This window comes from Musa acuminata, chromosome BXJ3-10, assembly GCF_036884655.1.
Source record: "Musa acuminata AAA Group cultivar baxijiao chromosome BXJ3-10, Cavendish_Baxijiao_AAA, whole genome shotgun sequence".
Classification (NCBI taxonomy): domain Eukaryota; kingdom Viridiplantae; phylum Streptophyta; class Magnoliopsida; order Zingiberales; family Musaceae; genus Musa; species Musa acuminata.
The window spans coordinates 26,601,240-26,624,105 of record NC_088358.1 but is presented as its reverse complement, the minus strand read 5'-3'; the positions used below and the strand labels follow the sequence as shown (position 1 = coordinate 26,624,105).

The following is a 22,866-nucleotide window of genomic DNA, read 5'->3' as shown; positions in this document are numbered from 1 at the left end:
TATTATATGAGTATACTTGAGCATTTGGTAATACGAGAAAACACAAAGCATCAGATTAATTTACAGATACGTTCATGAGAGCACAAAGGAGGCTCGGTGGGAAATGATAGCGGGAGCTGAAGCATGCATGTCCTCTCACTTCCCGGGGACAAAGTTGGTGGCGTAGGCCCAAGCGTTGTTGTTCACCGGATCCGCCAGGTGGTCCGCCAGGTTCTCCAGCGGCCCCTTCCCTGTGACGATGGCCTGCACGAAGAACCCGAACATGGAGAACATGGCCAGCCTTCCGTTCTTGATCTCCTTCACCTTGAGCTCTGCGAACGCCTCCGGGTCGTCGGCGAGGCCGAGGGGGTCGAAGCTGCCGCCGGGGTAGAGGGGGTCGGTCACCTCGCCGAGCGGGCCACCGGCGATACGGTAGCCCTCGACGGCGCCCATCAGGATGACCTGGCAGGCCCAGATGGCGAGGATGCTCTGGGCGTGGATCAGGCTGGGGTTGCCGAGGTAGTCCAAGCCGCCCTCGCTAAAGATCTGCGCGCCGGCCTTGAACCAGACGGCCTCGCCGAACTTGACGCCGTTGCGGGCGAGGAGCTCGGGGAAGACGCAGCCGAGGGCGCCGAGCATGGCCCAGCGGCAGTGGATGACCTCCAGCTCCCGGTTCTTGGCGAAGGTCTCGGGGTCGGCGGAGAGGCCGGCGGTGTCCCAGCCGTAGTCGCCAGGGAACTCACCGGTCAGGTAGGAGGGGGGCTCGCCGGAGAAGGGGCCGAGGTACTTGACGCGGTCGGGGCCGTACCAGGGGCTGCCGGAGGAGACGGGCTTGGACCTGGCGGCACTCTTGCGCATGGTGATGCGGCCTTCGCCGAGGATGTCGGAGGCCGAGGGAGCGAGCTTGACGGCCTTGCCAGCGAGGGAGGGGGAGGAGAGGGCCATTGTGGCAGCCATGGTTGGATCAGGGAGAGGGTGGTGAAGTAGAACGAAAAGCCTTGGAGGAGTGCGTGCTGTGAGAGGTGATAGGCTGCAGGGGTTTAATAGCAGAAGAGGGGACGGGAGTCCTTATCCATGGAAATCTTTATCTTGGTTTTGATTGGCTACTGAAGTTTCAGGTGGCGGATGAGTTCCAGCGTCTGGCAGTCCATCAGCCACAATTTAGAGTGAGATACTCGTTGGATCTTGTGTCTATTTCGGTGGTCGCAGTGTCTCCGAGGTTTGCTACCACACATCTGTTCTCGCTGCCAAAGGGCGAAGCTTCCAGATGCAACTAGAAATCTTGAATTAGATGACGTGGTCTTGCTCTGGTCCAATAAAAATGGTGGAAACGTCATCTTGGCAGAGTAGCAATCCGATCGATTTTATCTTTCTTTTATTTTATGTTGACTATATCTCCAATTTAGATGTTGAGATATTATTTTCCCCACAGTATCCCTCAAATACAGTGTGAATGAACACTATCAAAGTTTATACATCCGTGTACAAAACTTTGATACATCCATCTACAACGTGCACAGTTAAAAATGCTCAAACTCAAATTAATAACTCTTATAAATCAATCAACATCTGAATCGACTTTCAATACGGATGAGGAAGCTTTTCTTTTTGGGAGGAACTGTCATGCTGTAAAAAGATCAATTTCTTTTTTTTGGACGTTCTCAAGAGCTCAGTGGTTTGTATAGCGTAGTTTTGTGAGATAAACAAAAAGATACAGGCATCCAATTCAAGACATCCACGCAGATGACATTCCTGCATAAGAGACTCTGATGTCAAAATCACCTTTGAAACAACCCCAGATGACACAAGTTCAAACAGGAATAACAGATCAATATACAATTATGTATGTTATTGTAGTAAAGTTACAGTTTAGGCAAGAAAGGAGGCCTAGAGAAGATTTAGTACAAGCTCGTAGTTCTTGGAAAAGGTTAATATATTTCACTGTGTGCAAACAGATCCTCCTACAATTTTAATCTAGTTTGATACTTCGTAGTCAAACATACAACAATGTTTTCAATTAATCTAAAGATACATCCACTTCAGCTATTAAACAGTTGGACTGTTTGAAAAGGAGAGATGGAAGACATCATAGCTATTGATGCAGTGGTGGCCCATCATCATCGACATTACACCAAGATGGGCATCACAGACGTCTTTGAAGAACCTCCATCACATGCATGAAAATGATCCACTTGTCCAGTTTGGAATTCATATTATCGCCGATTGGTTCACAGCAGGATGGCCAACTGGTTCCGCTGTTGAGTTCTGAGGATCATCAGGAAAACACAACAAAGTAACATCTTTAGAAAATAGAGAAACAAAAATGATGAAAATACTTTGACGCAATTGAGGTTCTTAAAGCAATTTTATTTTAAAGCAAAAGATCAAAAAGCATATTTGGTCAGACAAGCTTCAAAATGAAATACTTAGATAAAGGTGTATCACAATATAAACCGTGGCAGATCCAGGCGTTTTAGTATTCTAGTGTTCCCTGATTTCCAGACATGTTGAATAAGATACCTCTTAGTACCATATAACGGATACTTCAAAGTTTAAATGGTCAGACCTTCAGAAGCATAACAGTTAACAACCCAGCAATGCGACACGAAAGAAAAGATTGACCCTGTGAAGGCCCTCAGTGACCTTTTGATAAGTTATGCAATCTTGCTCCTTGGCAAGTCACGTTTTCGATTACTCATCACTCATTCGATTAACATTAACTGGCTCTGGAAACAATATTCAATAGAGTAGGTTTAGAATGCCTAAACTTACAAACCATGTATAAGGAGGTGAGATAAGACTGAGAACATACAAGTCGAGGAAATGTCTGTCACTGACATTGTTCCTAGAGGACTTAAACAGCTTGTTTTAAAGTGGGTCTATCATGATATCAATGCATATATTTCTACGTTCAGTGGCAGACCTTAGATAATATTATCCATGAAATTTTTGTAAATGCTCAAGGCCTACATGCTTTCGGGAAAAGCTTTATACAATATGGACTAGGAACTTTTCTTCAAGAAGTTTTTATCTCCTCCAAACAACGAATAGGGAGTCGATGGGCCACTTGATTTTCTTTACTCCACTATCTGTGATCATTGCCATTCGATCTCAATTTTGTTGATGGACTTATATCTAATTAGGAGAAACATGTTTATTTTAGTAGTTTTCAAGATCATACACAATGAAGTCTTCATCGATGATAACATTATTACAAAACTCATGATCTACAATCAAATTGATCACAACATCTATAGCACTACGTATGTGTAATACAATTCTATTATCAGATTTTAAACTTTTTTTTTTTTTTTGCTTTCTATATTCTTCTGACCCAAGCATCATATCATTTCACTTCATTCAATCTTATCTTTAATCTTGATTATTGAGGCAGATCCTTCAAATGGTTGATGACTGCTCAATATGGGGTTATGAAATAAGTAGTCAATGCGATATTGACGAAACACCATGTTTGAATTTGGGTCAGTCATTTAAGTTTGCCATACACAATCATAGCCTAAGTTGAAATATTGAGCAACAACAGGTTTCTTAACAGAGGGGGAAAATGTCGACATCAAGAATGATAAATGTAAAACAGAGAATTGATCTAGTGAGGTTGAGCAAACAGTTGGTTACTTACAGATATTAGATCAAAAGAAAGAAAAGTAAATATTTGGGCCAGCAAACCAGCAAAATTCCAAACTATTTGCATCAGAACTAGTAAACAAACAAGTTTTACTTGCCGCGAAGCCTGAATATATACTTGCGTAACAAAAATCAATATTGATATTTAAAATGTTCGACATTAAGATACCCCTAAAGATCAGTTTACTGAACCAAATGATGCTTAGTTGGGGTAAAAAAAGCTGGGAGACAAGTAAACGAGTAGTTGGTGCCTCGATTTTGGGAGATAATGTCAAAGATTCTTCTGAACAAGATGATGAAATTCTTGTCATTCACTGTTTAATTTAGCATACCGACTCTAGACTACAACAAATAAAACGGTAGGAGCATCGAGGGTCAATTAACAACAGAGAATAGGAGTACTTAACTGTGCCCTAGCTAGCGGGAGAGATTGCGCAACCGCAGAGAGTGGGACGCTCTGCTTACCTTGGAGTTGGTCCGGCCAATGGGAAGAGGGAGCTTCCATGAGCCGCCCGATTGACGGCTGGAAGGCGGAGAGGATAGCGGGGGATTCGGAACGCCTCTCCCATCTGCGGCTAAACGCAATGAAGGAGAACTCACCGGCACGAGTCAAAACCGGACCTTTCTGACAAACCTAAGTCGCGCCTCACACAGAGAAGCCGACGGACCTTACCACGCACCACTTGCCGGGCACATCAACGGTTGCGATTGAAGAGGTGACTTATCTCGCGTTTTAAGTAGCCCTGGGTTTTGTTTCTGACGGGATGAGGCTTACCTGTCGCGACCAGGGATCACGGTTCGCAGCACTTAACGATAAGATGACGATTGACGGATGGCTGATAAAACTGTTCCCTGCCTCAACCTAGACAGCGGAAGTGACCAGCTGAGCACGGATATTTTCGATAGCGGAGGGTTCATAACGGGTAAGAATTGGAGAGGATTTGGATCCGCTATGCTATGCCATGACGTGCCGTGCAGCAGTTGAATCACGTACCGCCGGTCATCAACCTGGCGGCGATGGAGCTGGGCAACCGCCACGTCACGCACCAATCCCGGTCGCCGCCCTCGCTCTATCAGTGGAAAGATTAGGTTTCTTCTACTTTCCCGTTCCACAGATTTATGACAGCGTCGGAGGGCTTTGCATGATCTCGTCCTGTTCTCGCTTCATCGTCACCCGATCCTTCTCCTCCAAGGTGCGATTTAGATCCCATCTTTCCCGCTTGTATGAGCGATTGCGTCCTGCCAATTTACTAGCGTTACTTGCTTACTAATCTCCCATTGGAACTAACATGTGTAAGTTACTGTTTTCGCATCTTCTATGGATCTTGATTTGTAGATGACCTTCATATTATTCGTATAGAAAGTTGGTATTTAGGGTAATTATCGAGGCATATGTAGTCGTTGTGGCAGATGGCCCATGTTGATTACTCGTATAGAGTGATACGGGTCCTCTTGATTTTGGAATTCGTGGAAGAAGGAGATGATGAGCAAATAGCCGATGGATTCGAGTAAAAGGATTTTCAAGTGGGATCATTTGAACAAGCTCGTTTTAAAAGGGCAAAGGCTGGAACACAAAGGGGAGGGTTCAAGAAAACGAGACTAAACAACTAAATTTCTGATGTGCTCTGATCCATTTGATCAAGACCAATCATCATGTAAAATCGTTCCTTATCACAATTTCCAATTGGCTCAAGGAAAGATTACAAACAAGAAATTTACTTTCAGTAGTGCAATTATTCTATGTTTTATATGCAAACATAGAACGGGAACAAAGACCCCTAAAAAATGAGTTAGATTTCATGCCTTAAAATGGTTTAGAATTCTTTCCTTACGCCTAGCATCTATTGAGTATTGCTACTATCACTGAGGCATCTTTCAAAATTCCAATTGTAGAAGCAGCACAATGCTGCAGCATCTCTGTATTTTGCTTCCACTATGGATATTCATTACTATTAAGGTTTATATGCCTAATTGTGATGGATAAAGTAATAACATATAATCAATCTAACTTGAAGCAGAAAATATACTTTCGAGGGGTTTTGCTTTTAATTCATTGGATATTATGAGTTTGAGTTGTTGACATTGCTATGTGGGAGGTCTTTTCATAGTTAAAATCCTTGCGGTTGTTCTCCCACATGTAAATGCAAGTGCTAGAGAAAGGTTATGTGATACAGACCCAGTGTCTTATGTTCTGGTTGTGTTTTGATGTGCCGTGCCATTTGGTGGAAGTCTATAGTATGGAACCCTGTTTTTCAACACTATACAATAATTGGAATAAACAGGGATCAAGTGCGAGAAGTATACATAACCAAAATGTGTTCTATTTATCTGTATGTGTTGACTAATAAAAATAGGTTTTTTTGTTTTCTAGTGTTTCAAATTCATATCTAACTTGGGTTGTCTTATGTCCAGACATGACTTTACCACGCAAAAGCCATCTAAAAGTTAACTCAATTTTTTTACAACTCAACAATAGAAAGCTACTAAATAAGACTAAATTGCAAGCATCTCCTGAAAATTGTAATAGAACTCTTGAAATATAGATGCAGTAGATTGTAATGTGGACCTCTATCATTTGCTTCTTATTCATCAGAATGTTTTGAGTGCTGGGCCTCATCTCAGCATCTTGCAACTGTCTCATTAAGATAGTGTGTATTGCCATTCTCAGAGCATCCTGACACACCACATTCTGTGTTAGTTGGGTTTTGCTGGCTGGGATGTAAGTTACTAATATGAAGCAACCTTGTGAAAGTTAGGGCTATGTTTTTTATTTATATCAAGGTTTGACAGCACCCGTAACTCCTGGATAATGTACATGTCAATATCTTCTCTTCACAAATCCTATAATGCTTTCCTATCAACTTCTGATTGATGTACATGTCAATATTTTCTCTCATCTCACTTTCGTTACACTTTTGTATACTGGATGAGGTTTTTATTCTTCGACATTCTTCCACTTCTTGTTTGACCATATTATGTCTTTCATTACATTCTTAAGATGGCTCGATCAGCATTAGATGAGATGACAGAATCTGGTGCATTCAATCGCACACCATCAACTTTCCGCAATTTTATTTCAAAAGACAAGACTTCTCAATTTCCTGCAGAATCTGGAAGGTATCACTTGTATATATCATATGCATGTCCTTGGGCATCAAGATGTCTTTCATTTGTGAAGCTCAAAGGACTTGACAAGGCCATCAGTTACACGGTGACTCTCTATATCCGAGGCATGTTTATCTTAGGAAAATATATAATAACATTTGAGCAATTGCATCTGATAGGCTGTCAAACCAATATGGGAAAGGACAAAGGAGAGCGATGAACATTTTGGATGGGTTTTCCCTTCTGGTACAGAAGAACCTGGAGCTGAACCTGATCCCTTGAGTGGAGCCAAAAGTATTAGGGAATTATATGAGCTGGCTAGTTCAAACTATATGGGGAAATATACGGTGCCTGTATGTATTCTGTCTATTGAACTATACTTTTTTTTTTTTCTTTCAGTGTACTCAACAAGTGACCTTCCTTTCGCTTTATCTTATTTGGCAGGTTCTGTGGGATAAAAAACTTAAAACAATTGTGAGCAATGAGAGTGCAGAAATAATCCGTATGTTCAACACTGAGTTTAACGATATAGCTGAGAATGCAGACCTGGATTTATACCCATCTCATATGCAAGCTTTGATAGATGAGGTCAACGAATGGATATATGACACGATAAATAATGGGGTATACAAATGTGGCTTTGCCAAGAAACAAGGTCCTTATGACGAGGTAACTATATCTACTACAACTGATTTTTTTTTTTTCCTTCACTTGAAGTGGATTATATGACTATCAATCTTTAAATCATGAAAATATCCTTTTCACTACTTTCTGGTTGTCTAGGCCGTGGAAAAATTATTTGATGCTTTGGACAAATGTGAAGAGACTCTCAGCAAGCAACGGTATATTTGTGGGAATACGCTAACTGAAGCTGACGTTCGCTTGTTTGTCACTCTCATCAGGTTCGATGAGGTATGTACCTCAAAATTTAACACAGCCTAACATCATGAAAAGTGAGCTGATGCTTTGTCTTTTTTCCGGTTTATTTTTGTTAGAATATACAATCAATTGTGTATAATTTATGGAATTCAATATGCAAAATAAGATTTTTGTGTGAGCAAATGATCACTTTAGGCATCTGATTGTTCCTATTTTGATGTTTGTACAGTGCACAGATTGTTTTGCAAGACTTGTTTAAGAGAATATTTTGAGGCAGTGTCCTATGCATTTGACAAAAGCAAGTTTTAAGATGATATAACTAGTCAGAAACTTAACTTTGGCCGGAGTAAGATGTATCCATGTGACCTTGACACTGACCAGTGAGGAAGACAGGACTAAATCTGTTTGATTTGTTTTAACCATAATATCTGCACTGGCTTCAAAGTATTAACCCATGGAGGTGGCTGTTTTTCATTTGGGTGGAAAAAATGATATTCCTTTTTCTAATTGGAAATTTGAATTTAGCTTATTGGTAAAGGCCATACATATGGATGAACCTTAGCGGCCTGTGGCCTTAATGAGCTGGACTACAACTAATTCTGCTTAACCTTTAGAAACCAAAAGAATGTTAGTCTGATTCATCATGTTTGTATGCTAATGTTCCATCTATCAGAAAGTTATGAGCAGAACAGACATCTATCTGAGCTCTTGTAAATGCCTGTCCACAACCATTCTGTTTGGCCCAGTGTTAATCAATGTGATTTGCATACCCATCTCGGAAAAGGAAAATATTTTAGGCTCATAACAAGAGACAAAATGGAAATCTAAGGGTTCAAAAATATCTGGGACTAAGGCAGGGTGGAAGGAGCTTTGCTATGTTTGCCATGAAACCAATAAAAAAAAAAACAAGACAATGTGAGACCTTTAGTGGCACATCTGAATTTCACACCATTGAAACTACAGATGAAACTTCATCTGGTAACTTTTGGTGGAATGGCTAGTGCCATCTCTTCCCCAATTATAGTTAGATTGAATTGTAAGCACACCCTCAACAAAACATTTATGTTCTGATTCAATAGGTTGCTCTAATCACAGGGGAAGACATTTTTGTTTTTATTAAGATACTGTTGAATCTGATGTCTTAAATGTCTACTAAGGTGCTTTATTATTTGCATTGGAATCTGGATAAATATTGACTATGCTTCCGTTTCTCGTATCTGTAAACTAGTTTATGACTGGTATCGATAGATTTCTGGTTTTCAACCTATCGACTGTACTTTTAAAAAGCATCATCAAATTAGGCCATTAGACTATAGTATGTTATTTCGGATGCCCACTCGATCACTGAACTATATGTGATTTCCACAGGTCTATACTGTTCATTTCAAGTGCAACAAAAAACACTTGCGTGAATATCCAAATCTGTTCAATTACACCAAAGACATATACCAAATTCCCGGCATGAGCAGCACGGTGAATATGGCACACATAAAGAAGCACTACTACGGAAGCCATCCTTCTATCAATCCATTTGGGATAATTCCAGTTGGTCCCGGTGTAGGTTATTCTTCTCCGCACGACAGAGAAAGATTTGGCTCTTAGGTTTCCGCCTAAGTTGGTTCATCGTTCTTATGAAGAAGTTACCTACCTATGTGGTTGCTCATGATGATCAAACTTTCTGTTGTACTTTTCGGACATCTGCGTTTCTATAGAATCGTATATCAGGCTGGTTCATCGAACTAATGATGTAATCAAATGCAAGTGGATTTGGCAATCTTAAAAGTGTATTAATTTATTTTCGTGTTCTTCTTGCTCATGTGGGACAGTTCAACAAATTTGTTTGGGTACGTATTGATGAACCAAGGTATAGATTGGCAGTGGATTCCATGATATCAGGATTGCAATGTCTGCACATGATATCAGTTGCCAATGCAGCAATTTGCTGCACCTGAGAACATTCACATGGCACACAGAAATGTCTGGGGATGAACCGTGACAAAGGCTAGGAAACACGGGACGGTCCGTGGAAGGGCAACGTGATGGCATGTGAAGAGATGAATGCTGGAAAAGCAGTGATGTACGCCGAACAAGAAGCATCGTTCTCGTCACAGCGGTGAGGAGACCCAAAGGGCAAAAAGAAGAGTCGGTCCCTCCTTTTTGGTTGCACTGTGGCTCGCCGGAGGGAAGAGAGGCGAAAAGGTCCGTTAAGCTGACGTGCCATCGGAGATGCGACGGAATCGGGACCCAAATCGTGTCACGAGGCGTTTCTCTGGGGCCCACTTTTCGCGATCTTGTCGGGCTCGCCCAAGAATCCAAGCCAGCGCGACCACCGACACGTAGGCCACGTGGAGTATGCGCCGCTCGTAGGTCTCGAATAACATGTTTCTGACCGGGTCCCACTCCGGGCCCGGTCAGGGAGCTTGCTTTCTTATCCCCCATCATCGACAGCTCGCTCTGGCTCTCGCTTCCACGCTGAAGAAGACGACCAGGTTCGATCTCCTCCCTCCTCCTACGGCCAGCAAACAGAAGGGGTAGAGAAATGGCAAGAGGAGCCGCGAGAACTCCCTCCTTCGTCTTCCTCTCTTTTGTGCTGCTCCTGATCTGCTTCGCCACAGGTTAGCTCGTGACTTGCTTGATCCCTTAGCCGCTGTTTGTCGCCATCTTCTTCTGATCTCTGCTCTAAACCTTGTGATGACAGGGGGAATGCAGTCGGTGCAGGGGCAGGTAACACCGACGGACCTAATTATGCGCCTCACTAACTGTAGTTGTTCGGCATTTTGCTTCCCGAACTGTGCTCGTCTTGTCCATTCCACCCCATGTCATGGAAGTCGATGCAGACGTTGTCGTTGCTTTGTTGCAGAAAACTTGGTGCGTAGCGAAACCTTCGTCGGACGAAGCAACTCTTCTGGGAAACATCAACTACGCCTGCTCTCAGGTGGACTGTAGCGTGCTGCAGAGGGGCCGCACGTGCTTCTACCCGGACAACCTCATGTCCCACGCTTCCATCGCCATGAACCTCTACTACCAGTCCAGAGGAAGGAACCCGTGGAACTGCTTCTTCAAGAACTCCGGCCTCGTGGTCGCCACCGACCCAAGTGAGATCTCCGATCATGTGCCCCATTCGAACGACACCCGTGTAGATCTCACACACATTTGTTCTCTCTTACCTTTTGCAGGTTATGGGAGCTGCGGTTATGCCTGAACCCCAACCAAGAAGACAACACCGAAGAGTGGCTTTCTGCATTGTTATGATGGATCTGATTCTGGTTGGTCGTAGTGAGAATTTGTTGTTGTCTTGCTATTAGAGAAACCTTTAATTGATTCCAGGATAAATGTAGCACATCTTGCAGCATTTCTTCCACAATCAAACTCTGCATGCATTTAGAAGTTTTCTACCGGAGGTATGGATGTCATGTGGGATTCAAAGAGTTCGTCTGCGAGGGTTGCAGCTTTCACGTGGAAGAAAGATAGGGACATACACTGCACAAGGTTTTACTAAGTGACTCGACAAAAGCGTGATGCAAAGCTGCCTATTCGACTAAATAATCCATTCATTCATTCATTCATTCGTGCCCAGTAAGCTAAGCTCGAGTCTTTATCATCCAAGTAAACAAACAAAAAAAAGATCACCTTCGAGCGCTCCTGCACTTGAAATCCTACTCATCATGAGGAGCGAAACATAGGAATTTATCTCATGATTCGGTACTATAAATCTAGTATGATCCACCTGAAGACAAGCTTCGCACTGTTGCCTACATGAATTCGAAGGACGGAATAGGTGGCACGTACAGAACACGGGCACCGACAGCTTCGCTTCAGGCCAAGCAATCCTGAGCTGGATCGCCATCAAGAAGCGTGCGAGTCTCACTGTGGAACGAGGTCGTTCGGGCTGTGTTGGAATGCGACAGTTCGCATGTGATCTGAGAGGACCGAGATGTACAAAACACTAGAATATGTAGTTTGGGCATTAACTTTTATCTGATACCCTTCGGTAAAATATTTCTCGATCATGAATATGTATCATAAGCACAGCAATTAAGTTATAATTCTAATGCTCAGCTACAAGCAGCAGACTTGAGCAAAGGATTTTAATTCGAAATGCAATATTATCTTATTTCAGATTTTCTCATTGCCATTCCATGAAGCTGAAGATAGATGAAGTGATAACCTTCTCACCAAGAAGGAAGACAAACTAGGATGTACAAGAAGATGACAGGCAAAAAACACTCGAGGTTGTGACAAGGAAACTGCAGTTAGGATTAGAAAACGATCGAGTTTGATATAAAGTATCGTCTTTCCGATGCCTAGTCGAGGTACTTTGGAAAACAGACTCCTGTCATTTGGTCATGGAAATTAAATTACTCAGTGAAGAAGGATCACGAGAAGTTTTCCTTCCATTCCTCTGGTAAAGATGACCCAAATACTTGGGATAATGTTAGCTTCTGCCTCTTCGTGAGTTTGTTGGGTATTCCGGCCACCGAAATCCCTCTCTTGAGTGACTCGCGCCCATATTCAACAGATTTTCTTCTCAGAGAGCACAGCAAAGCAGATGGCTTGGTTACGATAACATTGTCCTCTGCACCAGAATCAGGTTCTTCGCCTTCATTTGATGAGTCCTGTACCTCTTGATTGTCATCCTTCTCGGTCGTAGTTTCTCCTTCTCCTGGCACGGTCCTTTCGGTTTCTTCTAGCCTGCTGATTCCCCACCATTTGAATGAAGTTGATGATAGACCATTTTCTGGAAAACCATATTTGAATTCGTCCATGAACGTAGGGATGTTTTTTGATTGGTTTTGATGGAGCATATTTGGCCATCCGTTTTGAGTAAACCTACTTCCTTGCAGTTGCGAAACATGCCCTGGCATGGAAACTCTCTGCATTTTGGAAGATTCTTGAGCAGGGTTCGGTGTTCTGTTTCAAAATTCAAAAAAATTGCATTAGGCAAGGCTTATAGGAGCAAGCAAAGAATTAAATTGTTACTTGCAAAAGAACCTACACTATGACGTCCAGCATCGACAAACCACTGATGTATGTATTCACAAATAAAGTGCAAATTATCTATCAAATAACTAAAGAAGACCATGTTTGAACTGCACAGATGACGACCAATTTTTCTGCTTCTTGTAGTGTCATTAATATAAGTTAATGATGAACACAGATTCAACAAATTTTCCATATAGGAGAAAGCTGATGTGTTAATATGTTTGCCTTCTCTGCGTGCTTTGCAGACCTCAGAAATCCCTCTAGAAATAACGTTGGTTCACTTTTTTTTATTGAAATAAAGCTGACATTCTTGGTTTTTTAAGGTCTGGAGCACAAGTAGGGGCTCCTCGCCAAGTTGTGTCTACCTCCAACATGCCGCCTCCAAATATGGCAAAAGCATGAGACATGTTCGACTCTAGAAATATTATCTTAGTATATGAATTCATGCTTCATAATGCCTCCAATATTGCAAAAACATGAGACATGTTCAACCCAACAAACATTATCTTGTATATGAATTCATGTTTCATTAGTGATCATCAAATCGTGGTGCATCTAGCATAGCAGCAGAAATATCTGTTTACAAAAAAAAAGGAACAAATAAAAGACAAGAAAATTGAGAGTTTTATCCTATTGCACAAAGATAGATCTCTTCAGTTCAAAAAATAATAGAAAAAGAATATTCTTCTTCCAGTAATAATTCTCTACATCAAAGCAGTTCAGCTTAGGTCATCAAGCCCCTCTTTTCACAGAATAGGATGATTCACATTATTTCTGTATCATTCCGAAAGGAGCAAGTACTGTATTTATAACAAAATTCCTTATGCACATACTAAAATATGATTTTCTAATTAGTCATGGTGACCTGAAAACCATGACCTGGGTGTTATACGCTAAAGCTAGTGTTGCAGGTTACTGGTTACAATTTAGTTAGGTTTTGATGATACTTGTACGGGAAAAAAAAAAATTAAGGGCATGAAAAATTAAGGCCACATCCTATTGCATACAAATATTTCTAACTAGATACAAGCTAAATAAATAGCAAACATTAAAGGCATGGAAAATCTAAATAGGCACTCCAAACACCCCAAGTAGTAAACATTGTAATCTACGAAGATACAAGATGACATTATTTTTTTCTGTAGTTGCTAGTAAATACTTCCATGATTATTAACTGAAGACAAAATTGCCATATTTGTTTGTAAGGATCAGAGGTCAATCGGTTTCCTCAATGCATCTAGACACAATAATTAGCAGAAACTTGGTCACAAGAGTTTCATATAAAGTTCAGGCCATGCAATAAGCAATATAATGAAAGAGATGACATCAATTTTAATTTTAACCAGTCAAATGTCCTACGTGCTCCTTGCGATAACTTAAAACTGCTAAGACTAAAATTGACAAAATAAGATCATTAGACGAGAAATGTGATTATTGATAAAATAAGATAAGTTCCAGAAATAGGTGAGTCACAATAACAGAGCCAAAACTTTGTCCTATCCATTTGGCGATTAGCATTTTTATAAAGACTTGATTCACTATCACCCCGAAGTCAAAATGGATAAAACTGTTCACATAGTTATAGGATGATCATTTGGCATATTTTCCTTGCAAACTCATCCAAGAGGGCACATTTTTTGCAACAATTTGAAGAATAGCCTACAAGCATAACATTCATACACACGGGTTAAATGTTTTCTCCAAGTAATTCTATCAAGTAGCAAATACTAGCTACAGATTAGTTGAGAACTCATGCCTTCCTAAGCATGCATCGAGTAAGAATCCTGCAGAACAACTGCCTGTGAAGTTGAAATAAATACTCATGGCAAGACATTTACATGGACAAGATTGTGTTTAAGATAATATTTGATGAAGTTTACACTAAAAAAAGCCATACCTAATAAAGCATGATAAATTAGAAGACAAAGATATGGATGGAGATGCATTATACTTTTCACTGAACAAGAAAAGTAAGTATACTCACAAAGCTGATAAGGAACCAACTGGCGATGACATCACATTGGACACATCATTCTTTTGGTTAGTCTTCGATAAATCAGCTAGCTCCTTACTTCTCTCCTTAGCAATATCTCTTCTAATATCTTCTACAGTCTTCCCAGCAAGATACTAAAACAACATGACCATTTTAATTTTCACAATTGAAGATACATTTCTACGAAGAACAGAACAACACAACAAAGTTGCTAAAAACAAGACCAAATTCCTAATTATTTCTTCTAGAATGCTTTATAAATAAATACCAAATATGATAACCAAAATGATAGATAATTATGTTAGCAAAAGATCATTCAGCACAGATGTTAAAATGTAAAACGCAAGGTGGAACAGTTTCCAAAACAATACAATCACATAGGTACTGTCAGTTTGACTTGATAAGTTGATAAAAAGCAACCATCATTTCCATTGTAACTGGAGATGGATCGAGCACTTATCTGTTGTGAATTAAAGAGAATGTAACATCTGAAGGACATGAAAGAATTTTATATTTTGTAATGTGATTTTTCTACATGATATAAAGTCACGTAATAAAATTGTAATAAAATTGACATGCATCATTCCAGCTCATTGTAATAAAATTGTAAAAACCATTGCAAAATATAACAACTTTGTTTGAAATGAACATCTGAGAAATTGTGCAAGCGTCTTTAATTCAACAATCTAACAGAAAATCTTCATCTACTGCAGAAAAGGGAAAAAAAGAAAGCACAGTCACCACAGAACATGGATAGTCTTAGCGGATATAGAGGTCAAGGAGAAAAAGAAAGAAAGATGTAGAGGGAAATAAATGAAAAAGAAAAGAAAGGCTTATGACCATATTTGCCATTGAACTCTATGAAAATTATAACAGACACCAAACTGCCACTAAAAGATTATGAATCTCTAAAAGGTTACATTCAACTGGATGGAACAAATAAAGAACATCTCACAAAATGAACTTAAGAAAAAAAATTTTGTGTTTGTAGAAAGCTTTATATGCAACAGTTACATTGCCATTACACAATTTCAAAATCAACTTTTTTTTTTCGTTGATCAGTTTCTGTATATGCCAAAAAGATGGATGAGAAGAGTTTATGTATTCCATTGATAATGCAACATTTCTTGAGATAACCACCACGAAACTAATGAGAAAACTTAAATCAGCAACCTACCTTTCGATATGGCCACCTTACAATGCCATAGTCGCGACATATCTTCTTCAAGACACTTGTACAGACTCCTATAAAGCAGCATTCGCAACTGTCAGATGGAAATTGTATAATTACGTTTGAAGCCTGATTTTAAATATAAAAAATGTAACAGAAAGTAAAATAGAAAGCCTTAAAATGTTGAACTTAGAAGGATTTATATTGGACCAGTTATGAGATCTAAAGAATGGAGTAGCTGATGGCTATATGTGACATACATTTGGATGGAGTAGTTAATGGCTCTATGTATTAGGCTATAGCTACTAATTCCCAAAATAATGGAGTGCACCATGGCTCTATGTATGTGACTTATCTTTTAAGAAAAGTGGTGATCCAATTTCTCTCTTGTCACTCCATGAATTATCTTATTTCTTTGTATATTCTTCATCGCTGCTGCTGCTTTTATTGTTTAATATTTCTGTTATTGATGTGTTTATAGTCCTACCTACCCTGCAGTAGATTTCCTTCATCTAATTTCTTCCGGTTTAGTGATTGCAACTTTGCTATTATTGTCAAAGATTGATCTGTAATGTACATCACAACTGCTTGCCTAAATGAATGTTGCTACATCCGATTTCTTGCTTCCCAGTTTAAATTATAAGGAAACAGCAAGCTGCTTGCTAATAAGCTTTCTATCCTTCACATAAATATCAGAACTGATTAATCAAGTCCTGAATGATGTTCCTTCATCATACCATCTTGCCGCTTTCATGCTACACAGCTTTTCCCCATCAAATAGTACACTGAATTCTAGAAATTGTAGAATATGGTAAATGTTCAATCCTCATGAAAATATACACTCCTGATTCGTAATTCCATGCCCATGCACTCTCTATCACTCTATGTTGTCCAATCCATATGATTCCTTTTAACTTCTATATTCAAGCTTTTCATATTTATTAAATTAAACCTGATGCTTAATCACATACGTAACTGCAGATAAATGGAATGCAGTAACCAACCAAAATAAATGCTCAGCCATGACAATGTAAACACAATTTTATTCAACCAAGAGAAAAATCTAACGAACGACAAGTGGCCTCTATACCATTTGGAACAACAAGTCAGTAGCAAGTTATCGAATTCTCATCTCCAGACTTTAGGTATCAGTATCAGCCCAAGCTTGAACAACAAATCTGCCAAAACCTTGTCTACTGCAGTTGTACATTTTGCGCTTTTTGGTTTCCATTAGTGTTCCCAAGGTGAAATTTATTTTTTCTTTGTGCTAATTTCATAGTTTTATGTTGAGCCACAATAGTAACAGTATGCTTGAAAGAGAATGAGAACCACCCTCATTCTAATGAAGGTAAAGTGCACCACAACCGAGTTCCTCAAGAGCACTCACAGAAATCCAAACAAACAAAGCCACCCGCCAGATCCTAAATCCAACCGCAAAGAGAAATAAATAGACAGAAAATCACAATAAGAAGCGGGAATCGGGGGATCTTCAGGAGGGTTCGGGTGTGGTTACCGAGGACGGGGGCGGCCTCGGCGATGGGAAGCGAGAAGAGCTTGGAGATCTCGTCGAAGGTCAGCGTGCCGCTCGGTGGCGGTCGTGCTTGCTGTTGCTGTTGTGGCCGAGGAGACCGAGAGCCAGAGGCCTCCAACCGTTGGGGCGCGGAGGTCATTTACAACCCAATCAATAGATCCTAACCCAACCCAAATCTGAATCTGCTGTGCGAGGAGGACGAAGCAGCAGGGGGCGGATTAGGGTTTGGGCTTGGGGGGTTAATTTTGTGGGTTCATGTGGATTTCCGGGGTGCGAATAAACAGATCGGCTCGATTCCTCCGCCTCCGATTTCTAGGGTTGGGCGCAATATGATACCTGCCCAAAAAGGCATACCTACGTGAATTATGTACGTCCGTGCGAACCACATGGTCTTTCTTTTCTTTACGGCATTTTACACACACATATATATATATATATATATATAGACTGAACTTTCATCAAATGATGCCTCCTAATTATGATTTTTTTTATTATTTTAATAAAAATATATTTTTTTTTTCGTTAGAAATATTTGATCGTAAAGTGGTAAACATTGCTCGTCCTTCCATGTCATCTCTATATAATGTCATCGATGAGCAACAATACTCTCCTCCTCCTTCAGTCGTCTATGCAATGCGAGTAAAACATAAGTGAGCAAAGAAAATGTTAATAACGATGCATGAAGTGTTGTGATAAATAATGAACATTATCTTTTATACATTCATGAAAGTGTAATCGTTGCTACGATACAATGGTAAAAATGAACAATGCTAAATAGAAACAACATAAAAAGATGAATGACATAAGAAAAGAAAAAGGAGTGGAAAAAGAGGAGACCACGACAATGATGATCGAAGTGGAAGGTAGAGAGATATTTTCGTTAAATTAAAAAAAAAAACACATTAGGTGAAAACTAATTAGGATGGTAGTTTTTAAGGTAAAATATCCTTATATAAGTATATAAAATAATTTACATAAAATTTGAATTTTTTTTCTCTCACCCTAACATTTTTTGGAGAAATGTCTTACTTTCATTCTTTAGAATACGCAATAAAGATTTATTGGAAACTTTGGACTGCTAAAAGTATTTGTATTCGTCGCCAACCCCAATAATAAGTAGCTGTCGTCGCCCTTTGGTGATCCCAAATCATATGCTCCAAGTACTGAAATATCTCAATCCTCGCTGTCCTCTTAATAATTAAATCCTAGAAGGTTTGGAAGAACCGAAAGCAGCAAAAAACATCACTGGCAAGTTGGAGTTAGTCATGCCAAATGCTTTTGTCTGATGCTGATAATTGCAGATGCCCCTTTCCCACTTCGAATCAAGAAGGCCGCATTAGATCTACAACTCATTCTTCTCTGGTGAGAAAACTCGCTATCAGAATCCCAAGGAAAATATGCTCACAAACTTTCAAGCTTTCAAGCTCAGACCACACAGTTCGTACCCTTGCCTTCTCGATGTTCACCCCGGCGAGGACGAGAGAGACAACTGAGATGCCACATATCCAAATGGAAGCACCCAAAGCTCTGAGGCCCACCATGGTTCTTGATGTGCCATGGATGGCTCCCGAGCCACCTACGAGATGGATACAAAACCTTTGTGGGCAGACGACGACGCCTCAACAAAACCCATTAACTGCGCGAGAAGATGCTATACTGACACATACAGTACAATAATGACATGACGGAGTTACGCACCGATTGTTCATTCAGCAATGAATTCTATCACAAAACTGGAAGTCCTATCAGTGAGGCATTCAATCGGAAAGGACTGCTGTTGCGTTCATAACTTACTGAGTCATTGTGAACTTACTAATGCAAATTTAAAGTACGTGCTGTGGGAAGCCATTTCTGTGTATGTGTGTATCTGTTGATAGAATGGCTTCGTTATTCGTTGAGATGATGTACATACTACGTAAAAGGTGGCACACTAGTAAGCTTATTAGCTCTTACATCAGAAGAAGCATTAGGTTTACTTACTAGATATTTGTTCTGCCGAGAGATAGGAGGAGCAGATTTGTGGAACTGATGAGCCCAATGTGACGTTGAACGTGTCTTCGGTCCACTCCTCCTGCATGGCTCTGTTCAAGCGCGCTACAAATCCATGGTGCTTCGCGTCGCAGTAATTCAAGAAGCTCGCCAGGCGTACGTGGTCGTCGTCCTCCCAGCACGAAGCATTGAACGGTGATATGCTGGTGTTGCGGGGCCTGATGGAAGGAGATGCCATGCCGGAGGACATGGCAACGTACTCTGCCATGGCGTCAAGAAGCGATCTCGGGGCCTCGCCTCGCCCATCCCATAGCCAGACCCGCGCCATGCCCCGTTGCACCGCCTCAGCCACGGCCGCTTTGACGTCGGCAGCCTCCATCACGGCCGGGCTCATCCGGACGACGAACTCGCCCGCGCTGCGTCCTCCGCGGACTGCAACCGTGCTGTCGAGGTCTTCGCCGGCCATGTAAAGTGTCACGCGGTCCACCGGCTTCCTGGGAAACGAATCGTCCGGGTAAAGGATGCGCTGCACGAGATTGCTGGAGGCGACGACGAGTCTGGTGGCGCGGTCGTTGGAGACGAACAGAAGGTCGAAGCGCCGGCCTGCGTGGGTGTGCAAGGCGGCATTGACGACGACGATCTGAAAGCCCTTGGCGGCCTCGTAGTTCGCCAACAGAGAGAAGGCCGCGACGACAAGGAATATGGTGAGGCCGACGAGAATGTTAGGATTGGAGGACTTGGCCGGAGGGGGTCGAGAGTTGGGGACGGTGTTAGGAGGAGAAGCAAGGAGAGGCTGCTCCATTGCAGACGTAGATAAAGAGAGTGCGGCAAAATAATGAGTTACATCAACATATATAAGCTTCGCTACAACCGTAGTAATCTTAGTAAGAATGCATGAACAAGAGAACAGAAACAGGAACAAAAATCTGAACCAATCACTCTCACGTCCTATAGATTTACCGCCATGATCTTATCACCTCGAAAAGCTTGACCAGCGAATGGCTCGACGTGCGTTGTCGACTACGTACAGTCGAGGTACTTAGAGACGAGCGTATTGAAGTATGGGAGCTGTCGTCGGCCAATACGTCTAGGGAAGTGGGGCCCGTTGATTTATGAGATCTTGTCTTGTGTAAGGAGCCTTTGTGTGCCGCTCGTGATGCCATGAGATTTAAGAGGGAGAGAGAGAGAGAGAGCAAAGAGAAAGAGACCAGACATGGTGGGTTGATGGCCACTTACGTTTCCTGGACATGAAGAAGAGAACAAAGTGCAGACACTTCCAATTACTTCACATCTAATCACAGACATCGCATCCGTGTTTAAGATAAGCTGCATCTGTCGGACGACGAACACCAATCCCATCTCGAGATCCAATTATTTCGTCGTTCAGAGATGAAATCCGTGCATATCCAACACAGTGTGTGACTGATCTCAATTTGAGGAAGACCACTAGTCGATGAGCTCTGACCAGTTTTGTCCCACAGGAATCATAAAGCTATGATTATTATTATTATTGACGTAGATTGGATGTGAGGTTAATATGTAAATGGCCAAATGGCATTACCATGGATTACAAAGGAGAACTCGTTTCTTGTTGTCGGTCAGTGCTTAACCTTTATGATATCTATTCCTATTGTTCGTCTTCCTTTGGTACTTAGGAAAAGTCCTCTTCGTATTGAATTCCCTGTACAACTCGATCTTCTATTCCTGTTATGTCGATATTACGTATTGAATTCCTCATGCAAATTAGAAAGGGGAAAGCTTTTTGCGTGTGGCTCTACTCGCCGGAATCTGGTGTTGCTACGCTACGGTCAACAGCAAGAGACCCAAAACACCAGACAAGTTTGGGACCCATCCATGTTAATTACATGATTGATGAGACCTGTCGCTCATGCACAAGAACCATCTATGAGGCAATGGAGCTCATTGAGCCACAACATCTAGTAGCAGTTTGCTTGAAAGAGAATGAGAACCATCCTCGTCATTCATCGAGCAGCTGAAGCTTTTCCACCATGCAAGTTTTACTGTGTACGATTGGGTCATTTTGAGCAGTGCAATGGACGCTAACCACATGAAACTAAGTGTGCATCCTCCAGCATTCACTGATTAGGCTATTAATTGCACAATCTATTACTTGCATTCGCTGATTCAAAGCATGACATGGTACTGACTGAATCCATTGTAGGATCACAGAAAAGTAGTACAAGATGCAGTCCTAATCTTGCATAGATCGTAGCTCAGCGGTCGGCTCCACTTGCTTCTGCGTCATGCATTGACTACTGCTTCCCCTCAATTATTCGGCCATTGTCACTGCTAACACTAACTCATACGCTCATGTCTATGGATCTTGATCAGGAGGATCTACGTTCCTTGCGAACGTACTGAGGTCGATAAGAGGTTGGCAGGCCGAGCAGACCTTTTCGGAAGGCGAGCCGCATACATCCTCCAGCATCCGATCGTCCCACTCCTCCTGCATGGCTCGATTCACGCGCGCTACGCGCAGCTGCTCCCCCGCCGCGCAGCAGGAATTGGTGCGGAGTGTAGCACTGGCGTTGTTCTGCGTGGTGAGGTACTCTACCATGGCGTCAAGAAGCCGTCTCGGGGCCTGGCCTCGCCCGTCCCAGAGCCAGACGCGAGCCACGCCCCGCTGCAGCGCGGAAGCCACCGACATCTGCACGTCCGCCGCCTTCATGACGGCCGGGCTCAGCTGGACTACGAACTCGCCTGGGTGGCGGCCGTGGCTGACCACGACGGTCTCGTTGAGGTTTTCGTCGGCCAAGAAAAGCGTTATCCGGCGCACTGGCTTCCGAGGGAACGAATCATCCGGGTAGAGGACGCGCTGAACGAGATCACTGGAGCTGAGGACGAGCCTGGCGGCTCGGCCGTTGGAGACGAATAGCAGGCCGAATCGGCGGGCGGCGGGGCTGCGCGAGGCGCCGTGGAGGACGGTGATGTCGAAGCCCTTGGAGGCCTCGTAATTTGCCCACAGGGCGCAGGCGGCGAGGACAAGGAAGATGCGGAGACGCCGGAGGAAGCTGGGATAGGAGGCCGTGGATGCAGGAGGGGCAGTTTTGGGGGCGGAGGTGGGAAGGAGAGGCTCATCCATCATGGAAAGCACCGAAGAATGTGATTGAGCTGCTCTTCGCTCAAATAACAACCGAGAGAGAGCTGTGGCTGAAACTTAGCTCGAATCATTAAAGAGAGAGGAAACGTGTGTCCTCGCATCATAAACAGGAAGACACTGCAGTCCATCAACTCTAAACCGAGCTACTCCAAGATAAAAGAGATAAAGCACTCGCTTTCGGGTGATTTCTCACCTTTCTTTATAGTGGTCAATAGGGCCTTATCCATGGGGCTGTCCGAGTTGTATGGGATGGCTAATGGCTATAGAAAAGCGTAAGAAGAATAAATGCTTGGTGGCTGCAGAGCTGTGACGCCAAGTGTAATTACTGCCCAACCATGTAGCGCTCAAGGCATCAGAGGACGAGTGGCCCGACAGCGTCCAATCATCCAACCAGAGCAAGCACCACCACGTGACGTCGTACCTAACATGACGGTCACCGTTGGATCAATTCGTCGAACAGCTTCTCGGCA

At 42.2% G+C, this 22,866-nt stretch overlaps 5 protein-coding genes and 2 long non-coding RNA genes across 9 annotated transcripts; 2 read left to right on the top strand and 5 right to left on the bottom strand.

Annotated features, from left to right (window-relative positions):
- Positions 1–31: 31 nt before the first annotated feature.
- LOC135650420 (chlorophyll a-b binding protein of LHCII type 1-like) lies at positions 32–1,015 on the bottom strand. The gene has a single exon (XM_065169736.1). It carries the CDS (start codon positions 934–936, stop codon positions 136–138), a length of 801 nt encoding a protein of 266 aa, XP_065025808.1. The 5' UTR covers positions 937–1,015; the 3' UTR covers positions 32–135.
- Positions 1,016–1,792: 777 nt separating this feature from the next.
- Positions 1,793–4,564, bottom strand: LOC135650477 (uncharacterized). Its single transcript, XR_010501543.1, has 2 exons — positions 4,090–4,564; positions 1,793–2,244 (listed from the first exon to the last, which is right to left on the bottom strand). It is a non-coding gene; the product is annotated as an uncharacterized LOC135650477 (long non-coding RNA).
- Positions 4,565–4,571: 7 nt separating this feature from the next.
- On the top strand, positions 4,572–9,403 carry LOC135650476 (uncharacterized). The gene is made up of 6 exons (XM_065169846.1): positions 4,572–4,817; positions 6,623–6,835; positions 6,909–7,082; positions 7,174–7,398; positions 7,513–7,641; positions 8,977–9,403. The coding sequence occupies exons 1-6, from the start codon at positions 4,587–4,589 to the stop codon at positions 9,208–9,210; spliced, it is 1,206 nt and encodes a 401-aa protein (XP_065025918.1). The 5' UTR covers positions 4,572–4,586; the 3' UTR covers positions 9,211–9,403.
- A 647-nt stretch (positions 9,404–10,050) lies between these two features.
- On the top strand, positions 10,051–11,001 carry LOC135583580 (major pollen allergen Ole e 10-like). 3 transcript variants are annotated; one of them, XR_010501542.1, is made up of 5 exons: positions 10,051–10,223; positions 10,307–10,369; positions 10,446–10,703; positions 10,785–10,874; positions 10,959–11,001. XR_010501542.1 is itself a non-coding variant. In XM_065169847.1 (4 exons), exons 1-4 carry the CDS (start codon positions 10,148–10,150, stop codon positions 10,808–10,810), a joined length of 423 nt encoding a protein of 140 aa, XP_065025919.1. In that variant the 5' UTR covers positions 10,051–10,147; the 3' UTR covers positions 10,811–11,001. The 3 variants fall into 3 exon arrangements, 2 of the variants coding, with proteins under 2 accessions (XP_065025919.1, XP_065025921.1); XM_065169847.1 differs by having other exon boundaries at positions 10,785–11,001; XM_065169849.1 differs by having other exon boundaries at positions 10,057–10,223; positions 10,307–10,332; positions 10,469–10,703; positions 10,785–11,001.
- Positions 11,002–11,769: 768 nt separating this feature from the next.
- On the bottom strand, positions 11,770–20,112 carry LOC135650475 (uncharacterized). Its single transcript, XM_065169845.1, has 4 exons — positions 19,267–20,112; positions 15,762–15,829; positions 14,576–14,718; positions 11,770–12,519 (listed from the first exon to the last, which is right to left on the bottom strand). Exons 1-4 carry the CDS (start codon positions 20,075–20,077, stop codon positions 11,985–11,987), a joined length of 1,557 nt encoding a protein of 518 aa, XP_065025917.1. The 5' UTR covers positions 20,078–20,112; the 3' UTR covers positions 11,770–11,984.
- Positions 16,990–17,402, bottom strand: LOC135650478 (uncharacterized). Its single transcript, XR_010501544.1, has 2 exons — positions 17,269–17,402; positions 16,990–17,176 (listed from the first exon to the last, which is right to left on the bottom strand). It is a non-coding gene; the product is annotated as an uncharacterized LOC135650478 (long non-coding RNA).
- Positions 20,113–21,378: 1,266 nt separating the features above from the next.
- LOC135651867 (uncharacterized) lies at positions 21,379–22,520 on the bottom strand. Its single transcript, XM_065172413.1, has one exon. The coding sequence runs from the start codon at positions 22,379–22,381 to the stop codon at positions 21,611–21,613; it is 771 nt and encodes a 256-aa protein (XP_065028485.1). The 5' UTR covers positions 22,382–22,520; the 3' UTR covers positions 21,379–21,610.
- Between the last annotated feature and the right edge of the window lie 346 nt (positions 22,521–22,866).